Raw genomic sequence first — 11,955 nt, 5'->3', positions numbered from 1 at the left:
TAAGTAGTAATTAACACTTGACAAAGAGAAATTCGTGATAGCGAGAGTAGATGCAGAGATTTCAACAAGCCCAGCTGAGGAAGGTTTAACCAGGCCAGGCTCGTTTATAACCACAACCCATATCGGCAAAACCAAAGAAACTTACGACCGATTGATTGGTTAGGGTTCTCGGAGAAGAGAACACAGAGCTAAAGAGGGTTTTGGAGCTGAGCTTCAAAGCAACTGGGTTTCCTCTTGACCTTCGCTGGAAATGAATCGTAGTTATGGTTCGTTGATTTTACAGAGAAGTGACTCTCCTCTGTTCTGAGTTGCTGTGTACTCCTCCGGTTCACACCATGAAATCTGGACACATCAAAATGGTAGAAATTGTGGCAAAGACAGGACAAACTTGAAGATGCCAGCATTGGTTTTGGTTTCTTTAATTAATTAATCACCTCCACTCTGTTTGAAGATCTCATGTGGGAAGAGAGTTAAAAAAACAGCACATAAAAAAAAATACAAATATATAAACAAAGAAAGTACATTTAAAGAATGAAGAGTGAAGAAAGAGAATCAATCAATTTTTAAGAGCAAGAACTTGTAACCCTTCTCATTTTTCCGCAAAATCTGCCCAATTGGCTATCCTTTTAAAACTCTACAAAGGAAACCCATCCCCTTTACTCGCACCACTTAACCTCCAATGAAAACCAACATAAGCCATTCAGGAACGATAAGGAAAATGAGCCTTTGCCTTGAGACTATAACCAGAAATAGGTTAACATCTCTATATGACTGTATCACTCAAATGTGGGGAATGTATCCCCTAAAGCCCAACCACATCGGGATAAAATGAACATCCCACCCCCATGAAAAGCGATAACGACCATCTTATTGATGCCTTCGCATACGTTCCATTGACCCCTATACGCACGAGGGGCCGCACTCCCCACATAGAACTCTTGCTCAAAAAATATCCATAACACCCTGTTCGCCCATAAGTATCATCAGCATTTTTGCCTTTTATGGGAGGTAGAGTAGTCATTTCGCCTTCTCTATGTCTAGACACAGGCCACACTCCCCATGGATTTTTTATTTTTTTTCCAATTAAATTTTAAGTCACACTTCCTCTTATGGTTCACCTACTTCTGCATTTTTTACACTTGTATTTCAAATAGGAGAGAAGATTTGATATAATGCTCACTTTCGATAAACTAGACAACTAGTGGCATGTACCAATTCTAAGATTGAACATATAAAGGTAAGAGAGTTTTTTCCAAAGGAAAGGACAGAGGATGAGAGATGCTGGGCACCCAGCCTTTTCCCTTAAAATAGACTAGGGTCAATGTAATTCTTATTTTCAGCGATATTTTTAAGCTTTATCATGATGATGCATAAATAACCTTCATTTCGGTCTCAAACTTTAGATGTAAGGGACCACCCACCAGCCGGGGTGGATTTTAGGTCCCACGTGACATTCTAGGTATTGATTATAGATATTGATAATTTGATACCGAATTGGAAAACGACACCTAATATTTAATATTTCAAAAATTACACTTACGGTATCTAATATTTCACATTTATGTTCGGGATATCTATTTTTATATTTTTAATCAACATTTTCTGTGGGGAGCATAGCTCTTACATACATGGGGCCAATGAGAACACGCACATTGGTATCATGGAAACAGAATTTTTACCTTTCATGAGGGGCATAGCATGGTCATTTTACCCCTGTATCTAGGCATAGACAGTACACTCCCCCCACATAGAAAAACTTTTCTTCTCCACCACCTACAACACCCCCTCGTCTGCCTCCCGCTCTCACTCTTCACCACATCGCCCCACCCTCCATATTTGCCCGCCCAATCGCCCTCTCATCCTTGTCCTCTCCCAGTCGCCTACACTTGATTCTTGAGAAGTCGTACCCTTCTTGAAGTGTGCATCTGCTCCGATCCCTGGTGGCAGGGCCTCCAAATCAAAATAGATGTTCTATTCATCTTCGCCCTATCATTCACCAAAACAATATATTTTTTTTATGGTATAAATTCACCAATACAACCAGTCTCTTATTTTTGGCAGAAGAAACAATTATGATAAAAGGGGTCGACAATTGATCTATAAAAATGGGTGGCAATTGTTTATCAGGACAAGCATTCCCAACCATGGTTCTGAATCTTGGATCGGATCAGATTGGTATCGGTCGAGGCCAATCCTGAGATTAGACCTATTCAACAAGGTTTGACTAGATCGTTTCTTGGATCGGCTAATTCAGTTGGATCGGTCGATTCGATCCGATTGAATATTTTTTGATTATTTCAAAGTTTTTTATTTATTTTTATATTATCTTGACTAATACTGATCGATACCAACAAATATTGACTGATCCGATCCGGATAATATCGGCCGATCCGATCTCAAGATTAAAACACCCACCAACTTTGGCCGATACATGACCCAATCCATAAAAAAACGATTTTGAGGGTTTTTTGACCGATCCTGACCGATTTGTACCGATTCGATCCCGATCCGAAAAAGATTTTTGCAATGACCGATACCAAGTCCTATACTTGGACTCCCAATGAGCATTTAACCTAATCAAGTTGAAGAATGGATTGCTCGGGTTTGAACAACTTCTAAAAACATACGATTCAACACATTACCCTAGATCCATCGTTCTTATAATCATCAAAGCACTCAATGGAAGAAAAAATAAATGAGATAAAAAGGTTGTTAGGTCGTGCCCCCTACCCAGACACATGGGAGACGAAATGACCATCCTGCCCCCCATATTGGATAGCCACGTGACCAAGTAGTGTTATCTCTCCCAATATATATATGATTTTGATTTTGAAAATGGCACAAAACCTCTTCATCAGTGAAATGTTGGACTCTTTGTTTGTTACATCAAAATAGACTCCTTCCCCATTTGATGCATAATCATTGAGTATTTGCTAAATATATCTATCTTCTTTCTAAACAAGTTGTTTTCTCCCTCCCCCACCAAAATGAAGATATTTTGAGTAATAGTGTTTCAAAAGACTGAATTACCCATCAAGACATTACATGTTCTAAATATATACAAACAATTATGGTGTTTGAATTAAAAGAAGCTTTAAGGATGATGAAAGTAAGCAAGACACAAGGCTCAGATGAACTCTCAACAGAACTGTGAAAGAACTTAGGAATATGTGATTTATTTTAACTAATCAAACTGTTTAATAAAATTATTAGTACAATGTGGAAAATGTCAGGTGAATGGAGAAGAAACATCCTGGTTCCTATTTACAAAATAAATGTGATATTAGGATCTGCAACAACAAAGAGGCATAAAATTAATAAGTCATACTATAAAATTATGGAAGAGGATTATTGAAATTCACCTGAGACAAAAAACTGCTTTACAATTAACCGATTTGATTTTATGTTAGGAAGATTCACGACATAAGCTATTTACTTTGGAGACTCATGGAAAGATTTAAAAATTGCAAAAGGATCTCTATATGGTCTTTATTGACTTAAAAAAACTTTTATAATAAAGTTCCTAGAGAGTTAATCTCATGGGTACTAGAGAAAATAAGTGTTTCAAGTAAATATGTTAGCATAATTAAAGATATATATGATGGTGTTGGTGACTAGTGTAAAAACTATGGAAGATCAAGATAGCGAATTCCCAATTACAATTGGGTTACATCAAGGATTGAGTTTAAACACTTATTTGTTTGTGTTTATCGTGGATGATTTAACAAAAAACATGCAAGATAAGGTTCCTTGGTATATGTTTTTTGCTGATGATATTGTGTTGATGGATGAGACAAAAACAAGGATTAACGCCAAGTTAAAGTTATGAAGATCATCTTTAGAATTAAAAGGTTTTAAGATAAATAGAACGAAGACAGAGTACATTAGTACACACTTTAGTTACACTAAGATTAAATAATGATGAGATGGTGAAAATTGATGAGAAGGAGATTCCACAGAGTGATTATTCTAGGCATCTGGGCCCAATCATAAATAAAGAAGGTTATCTATAGGATGATGTTTCATAGAGAATTAAAATATGATGACTGAAGTGGGAGGTGCGTCTGAAGTGTTGTGTGATCGATGTATTTCTTTAACACTTATATCAAAGTCATATAATTGACTATGAAATATGGTGTGGAATGTTACGCAATTAAGAAGCATCATATACATAACGGGAAGTGTTCTCTATCTGGGAGTGCGGCATTGCGACTCCTACGTGTGTAGGGGCCAATAGGAGTGCACACAGAAGCATCAATACATGAGTCATTTTGTATTTCATGGGGGTGGGGTGGTCATCCCCCCCCCCCCCCCCCATAATTTGTGTGGGCGCAAAGGGATACATTCCCCAATAAAGAAAACATTTCTCCAATAAATAAACTCAATATAGCAAAGATAAAGATGTTGAGATGGATGAGTGACAAAACTAGGAAGAATAAAGTAAAGAATGATAATATTAAAGCTGATTCGGGAGTAACATTGACACATGATAAGTTACGAAAAAATCGTTTAAGATAGCATATCATCTTCAGCGGAAGCCTTTGGATGCTCTAATATGGAGGATCAATTTGATTCAAATTGAATGAACTTAAAAATCCAAAGGCAAATCCAAAATGACCTTAGGAGAAATGGTGATGAATGACACGCATAGCTTAGGCCTTGTATCAAATATGACTCCAAATAAAATTGATTGAATGGCAAAGATCCATGTAGCTAACCCCATACACTATGGAGGATTGATTTGATTCAAATCATGATAAGACTAACTTCTTGTCTGTATTTTCTAAAACATCACCTCCCATCTTTACGCATTTATTATAGTTTTATTTTTGTTTGTTTTTATGAAAGGGCCCACACCCCCATGGAGGGTTCAGATCTGTCCCCACACATCCCCATGTGAGTAGCAGATCTGAGATGCGTGTCACTTTCCCTAATAGAAGCCAGCCAATTTATGAAGTAGACAGTTCTAAATCATAACTTTATCCTTAACCCCACTTTAGCAACCAAACCAAATGATATAACCTTCATAAGGTGATGTGGGCCTTTAATTGTTTTATGCTCTTAGCCTCCTAGCTAGGTTCAATCTTAGTTGGCTATTCTCTTTTATTTTGGACTTTCTTACAAAATTCCAAACGAATTTCTTACCCATTCTTCATACAATCCACATGAGCCTGTTTTTGGGCCCACACTAATGACCCCTTTAGGGTTAGATTTTCCACAATAGGCAACAATGAAAACCAAACTTAAAGAAAGGTATTTGCCCAAGAAAAAGTAAGAATAAAACACCACCCTTACTTAGCTGTATTAGCTGACACCTTCAAATCACAATAATGCCATAACATCACCTATAAGAATAGTAGATGATGCTAGTTACTTATTACAATAATATTGTTAAACACACCTTTAAAACACATCAAGCTCCACTAGGCCCATGGGCTAAACTTCAGTGGTTGGGCTTAAGAGGCCCAGCCCATTTAAGCTTTTTCTTTGGAGGGTTGTTCTGGTTGCCATAAGAAAGGTTGGTTAGCATTCTCATCACTGCAATACAAGCAAGGATGTTGTTCAAAACCTTGTTCGAATAAATTCTTTCTCGCCTGAGTAACGATGTCCCGGTAGCTAAGCGCCGATGAATGCGCCTTCAACACCAACTGAACGGCGTAACTGAATGCTCCAAATGCCTTACCTTCAGTCTCAGTTGAAGCACTCATGTCTGCCGATGTCTCATTTGCTTGACACCCACTTAGTAGTATTCCAGCATCAGGATGTACAGCGGAACCCAAAAGATTGTGTTCATGAGGTGCTTGTAAACGGAATTTGCTGCTGGCTTCTTCTCCAAAGGCTTGGCACAAGTGAGAACCAATATCGGTTGATTCGATGCCGGAGATGGAAGAGAGGTGTTGAAGTACTGATTCATACGGGATTGCCCTTGTTTTATGGTCATTATTGGATGGTTTTTTAGCAGCAGAAGGGCCGATTTGCTCCTTCTCCTTGTCAATGAGGCCACCACTATGACATGAATCTGAAAGGATTGTGAAGCTCGCTCCCTTTGGCAACCGGTTCACAAGCTTTCGGAAGTCAACATCTGTTGGGAGAGTCAGATCACATTATTAATAGAAGCACTATACAAAGATCTAAACTCACTACTGCATAATCATGTGTAGGGTGTGTCAAACCCAAAAGGATCCTGTCCAGCACCCTGCCCGGGCTGCATGTGCAGCGCCGGACACAGTGAGGCGTGAAAAGACCGCCTCACCTCTGCTCGGGCAAGGCGCTTGGGCAGGGGTGAGACGGTCTTTTCACACCTCACTGTGTCCGGCGCTGCACGTGCAGCCCGGGCAGAGTGCTGGACAGGAGCCAAGTCCGTGTCAAACTGGTCAGTCCGGTTGGTTTTGGTCGAACCATAATTGGTTCTACATTTTCAAGCGTGTTCGACTGAAACCGACCATTATCGATCCTCAAAGACAAACCAATGATAATTGGTCAAGAAATTGAAATTATTTTGGTTGCATCAATTTGAAATATTATAAGAATAAAAAATCCATTTGCTAATTCAATATTGAGAATAAATTCTCTATATTAATTTCTTTGAGAGAGGGCGGTGGTAGTGGGGGCGGGGGCGGGGGCGGGGTTGGGAAGGAGGTGGTAGTGGTAGTGATGGTGAGACCATGAGGAGAAGAAAGGTGGTGTTTTATTTTTAGGGCAAATTACAGGTCACCCCCTGGTTTTTGAAAATACTAAAATCACCCCCTGTATTAGACCCCAATATGACAAATTAGTCCCTACTGTTAATTTTATGCCGTTAAGTGATGATGTCAGCCAGTTAAATAAATTTAAATTCTTAAACTACCCCTGACACCCAAACTTAGATTTTGAAGGGTAGTATTGTAAATTTAATTCTAATATTTTAGTACAAGGGTACAATAGTCCTTTCACACCAATAACTAACAGTAGACTAACACCGTCACTATAAAAGGGGACGGATGAGTATTTTCAAAAATCAGGGGATAATTTGAGTTTCATTTGAAAACTAAGGGGTGAAGTGTAATTTACCCTTATTTTTAACATGAAATTACTCCTTTGTCCGTCAAATTAACCATGTAATCTTTTTTTATTTTTTTGGGTAGAAAATTAACCATGTACTCATTAAAGAGCTAGACTGAAATCAATTTCAATTTCAAGATTGAAACAATTTTCATATTTGTATTAAATTTGATTTCTATTTTATTGAAATAAGATAAAAAAAAATTTAAATCAAACAATTTCCAAAATAAAAATCACCCCATGAAATTGAAATAAAAATTATTCCAAATCAGGCCTCACATACCACATGTCTTAATGCCATTAGGTTTGAAATTTGAAATCTCAATAATCCAAATAATCTGGGCCAACCAATTTGGTCTTCTCAATCTCATGTCCTTGAATCGATGATCTAAGCCGATCAATCAGTTAAAAAGATTTTTAAAACTTAGACCAAACTGGACTATTGAACTGGTTGGGCCATCACCGGCCAAAACTTAAACCAAACTGGCCTGTTGAGCCATTAATCCAACTCAAATAAATCAAATAAACAGATAAAATTAAAGAAAACCAGAGTTAATTAGTATTAATCTAATTATTAGTAACAAATTTGTATACGTACCAGTAATGAGATTGAAATCACAAGGTACAATAGCTTCATCTTTCAGGGAAGCATGGCCGGGTTTAGGGATCCGGGTTCCATGCCCACTGTAGTGGAAATAAAGAACATCACCATCTTCAGCTTGATCGATCATCTTGTTAAGAGCTTGAAGGATATTAGCACCAGTAGGCACGACTGGTGAACCGGGTTGATCTGTAAGGAATTGGATATTGGTTGGTTCAAACCCGAACCTGCTAATAAGAACTTCTCGCATAGCAAGAACATCGTTTATGCATCCATACAACTCGTTTCTGGTGTTGGCGTAGTTGCAACCCACCAATGTAGCTAATCTCTTCTTTCCCTTCTCCATTTTAATGGATTTAGAAGCTTATAATCTCTGTATACTTAAAATCTAATTCTCTGAAAGTACTTCTTTGGCAATATAAGCCTTGTTCTCCATATCCCTCTTTATATAGGCATGGATTCTCTAGTACTTATTTTACCAAAAAAAAAAAAATTCTCTAGTACTTAAGAAACTTCTTTCCACGTTCACCATTTATTTATATATTATTGTTTCTTTGACATTTGCGTACAAGCAAACTCTCTCTCTCTCTTACATTAATTGTGTCTAGCTGAGGTGGTTTTGCTTGGTTTTACACCAAAGAGTTCTAACAATCGACGAGAGAGGAATTCTTCAAGCAAGTGCTTAGAGATCTTGATTATCTCATTATAATAAAATGGAAATGTAATTCTCTAAGGCCCCGTTTGTTTGTCGAGGACTTAGGTGGGGTGGGAGAATTGGGGTAGGAAAGTACTAATTTGGCATTTTAAAATTCCATCTCAACCTTGTTTGCTTGACTTGGGGAGATTGGGTTCTTTTACGGCACAGGGATGCTGCACCACAGCTCGCCACATGGACGAGATCCCCTTTGGACGGCTTAGATTGAGCTGGGAAAGCTGAGCGTGATGCACATGCAATGTATAAGAGGATTTCTAGATTTTGAAATCTGGATTTTCAATTTGATCCAGGCCATCCAAAGGGGAGCTCGTCCTCGTGGCGAGCTGTGGTGCCACCCCACAAGATGTGCGGTACACCCCTGAACTGTAGAGGAGCCCAATCCTAACATGGGGTGGTGAACTTACAAAAGCTCAAGGAACAACATTAAATGTTTTGTCTGCTGACATGGATACTTGAAAATCCCATCTCTTTTCTATCCAAAGTCCCACAAAAACTAGAATGTGATTCTCCTCCAGCCATGGGGGGCATCCCAACCAAAACAAGGGTGTTTGGGTCATTTCACAAATGAGCCTCACCTTATGAAATGACCAAACCCCTTTGTTTTGGGTAGGCTGGATCCTCCAATTCCCGTCATGGTTGGAAGAAAACCAGGTCTCAAAACTAAGGACTTCTGTTACTGTTCATGGGAAAAACAAAAATCCCACCCCTGTTCCCCAACCCATTACATTGTGGGACCAAACCAACCCATCTTCCCGTCAAACAAACGGGGCCTAAGAGAATGCTAATGAGTCAAGAAAGGGGTCGTTAGTGGAGGAAACGTCTTATTATTAACTTAATTATAAGGTTAGTGTTTGGTTTAGTCTTGCCTTATTGAATTGGTTTGTCATATATCTTATTAAGAATAGTTTATTAGAAGTGTAACTCAATTAAATACTACTTTAAACAAATAATACAGGCATAGAGAATAATCTAAATCAGGTCGGTGACTTGATTTGGTCAATTATGGGGGAAACTTTTGTTTTAATACTTTTTAATAACTAGAAAGACATATTAATTTCCGTATTAATTGGGGATTTTGAATGTTTAAGCTTCTGAGAAAGCATTATATTAGGGAATTATATATAGAAATGAAGGTTGCTTGCTTGTGGGATCAGGAAAGAAGTTTTATAGTAACATATTATATATAATTTCTTTAGCTTATAATTCAGTACTTGTTTATGGTTGGGCCAGAGTTCCAGAAACAAGTAATACATAGATCTAATTAAGTAATTTGGTTTTCTTACCAAAAAAATAAATAAAATTAAGTAATTTGGTTAATTTTCTTTCTTAATTTTCTGTAACAGATGCTTGGGAATCCCAATGGTCAGCGAAAAGAACGGAAAGAAGGAAAATCTGGAAGAGGTTGGAACATGAAATGTAAAAAATGCAAACACTAATCACTCTATTGAAGTTTCATAAAATAATTTAAATAAAAAAAAAAAAAACAACAGGGGACAGTTTTCATACACAGCTGTGTAAGTCGTGCATGTGAAAGGGTGGGAGTTTCGAGGCATTAAATATGGGTGGGGTTTTATAACTTTTCCAACTCTTTGTGAGAGGGCCGCGACATGCACGTCTGTGTGTGAAATCTTTGGCCAAAAAAAAAAAAAAACCACTCTATCAAAGGAGAGCACTTACTAATATTGATTCAAGAGGTAGGTGATTTTTTTTTTCGGTAATCACACAAAGTAATTCCAAAAGATTAACTGACTTTTGAGATCACCGAATGATGTATATACACAACACACACCCGATTAGGACTAAACCCACACACTCAACAAGGGGTAGTTCTATTGGTAAGGACTAATACCTCACAATTAAGAGGTCATGACTCATGAGTTCAATTCTCTTTCAAATCTACCTAAAAAACGGATATAAATATCTCCTTGTCAATATCTGCTCACTTCATTTGTAGTTTTCTTATTTAACTCTCAAATGGAGCACTAGTTATTTTATTTTTATATTGCATTATATTTTACTTTAAATTTTTTTTTTTAATTTTCATAAAACCGCAATTTGATGGGTCAATTACTTGTTACTTTATGTTGCACTATATTTCATAAAACCACAATTTGACGGATCTGGATACCCTCTAATGAGGGCATCGCCCAATGAGCATCAAACAGTTGGGCTGCCTAGATACATTAATTGGACGTACACCGGGATGTGTGTCCAACAGCCCAGCCATTGGATGCCTCATTGAATGATTTCCTCATTGGAGAGGATCTTGATCCCAATTTGACTGGTGAATCACTTGTTACTTTATATCGCGCTATATTTCATTATTTTTTAGTTTTTTTTATTTTCATAAAACCACAATCTGACTAGTCAAATCCACCCAAAATTGAATCAGAGCCTCTTTTCATTTTGTTACACAATTCGGCTTTAAAATTTATCCTTCGACACCCATTACAACAAAAATAAGATTTTAAAGATAGAAAACAACCTAAAATCACTAAAATCCTTTCTAATAGTAAATTTAGCAGGATATTTTATTTTATATATCATCTTTTATCAACAATTTAAGAAATCAAAATCCATCCAACAAAAAGCTCTATTAATTTTTTAAGGACAAACATAATCAGATTATCAAAAAAAAAAAAATCCTGTGGACTTTGTCCAGTGGCTCTTGAATGAAACGGTTAAATCGGGTATAATAATAGAGAAGCAATTTTCTGTCCGGGAGTATGGCCTACGCCAGCACTGCCATGTGTCTATCTCTCTCCTCCTCAAAACAAGAGGGCAGAGGTTTCTTTTTATATGGTAAAGAGAGAGATAGAATCATGAGTGCTGATGTAGGCCATACTCCCGAATAGAGAATTTTCTCCCATAATAATAATACCTACACCAGCAAAGTAAAAGGGGTTCTAACAAAGCAAAACGATGCAACTTATTCAAAGGGATATAAAGAACTTTACTTTGCATGTTTCATACAGATGCGTGTATGGGTATATCAATGTGTAGTTATAGGCAAGAGGCACACTTGAGGCACAAAGGTACAAAGTGAGGACCGTGCTTAAGTCAAGAATCCTCTTTTTAAGCTTAAACTTATATTAATTTACATACAAATTATACTAATTGAAGGAAAAATGATGTTCATGCTGCCGATATTATGTGCCCTCACATTTCCTTTCTCTGCCGTCGGACCTCAGGTGCACCTTTATCTTAGGGCATCTCAATAACCCTTAGGCTAATTCATGAGGACACACAATGATTGTTTTATTATGTGTCTATCTCTCTCATCAAATTCAAAATATTTTGAATTTTTCTTGGCATCCAAACATAGCCTAGTACAGATAGTTTTGTAAAAAACACATCATACAAGGCAATCATACTCTAGATTTGTTATTCACCAATACAATTTCATTTTACTATTATTTATTTACGAGGAAAGGCTCACCATGAAACTAGTGTGAGATGGAATCTCCCACACCACACCAATGGCAGTGCCAAAGAGTTGTATAATCCACATGGGTCCACATAATCAAGGTAAGAGAAAGAAAATAATAATAATTAAAAAAACATGTGAGAATGATTTTATTTATTTATTTTTTCTGTG

At 37.3% G+C, this 11,955-nt stretch overlaps 1 protein-coding gene and 1 long non-coding RNA gene across 2 annotated transcripts; one reads left to right on the top strand and one right to left on the bottom strand.

The window, feature by feature from the left end:
* Positions 1-63: 63 nt before the first annotated feature.
* On the top strand, positions 64-11,819 carry LOC122667476. The gene is made up of 3 exons (XR_006333801.1): positions 64-458; positions 2,717-2,719; positions 11,808-11,819. It is a non-coding gene; the product is annotated as an uncharacterized LOC122667476 (long non-coding RNA).
* LOC122667474 (metacaspase-9) lies at positions 5,469-8,032 on the bottom strand. The gene is made up of 2 exons (XM_043863747.1): positions 7,640-8,032; positions 5,469-6,082 (listed from the first exon to the last, which is right to left on the bottom strand). Exons 1-2 carry the CDS (start codon positions 7,986-7,988, stop codon positions 5,475-5,477), a joined length of 957 nt encoding a protein of 318 aa, XP_043719682.1. The 5' UTR covers positions 7,989-8,032; the 3' UTR covers positions 5,469-5,474.
* Positions 11,820-11,955: the final 136 nt, after the last annotated feature.

This window comes from Telopea speciosissima, chromosome 7 (genome assembly GCF_018873765.1).
Source record: "Telopea speciosissima isolate NSW1024214 ecotype Mountain lineage chromosome 7, Tspe_v1, whole genome shotgun sequence".
Lineage (NCBI taxonomy): Eukaryota > Viridiplantae > Streptophyta > Magnoliopsida > Proteales > Proteaceae > Telopea > Telopea speciosissima.
Note: the sequence above shows the minus strand (reverse complement) of the source record. Positions and strands in the feature narration are given on the sequence as shown.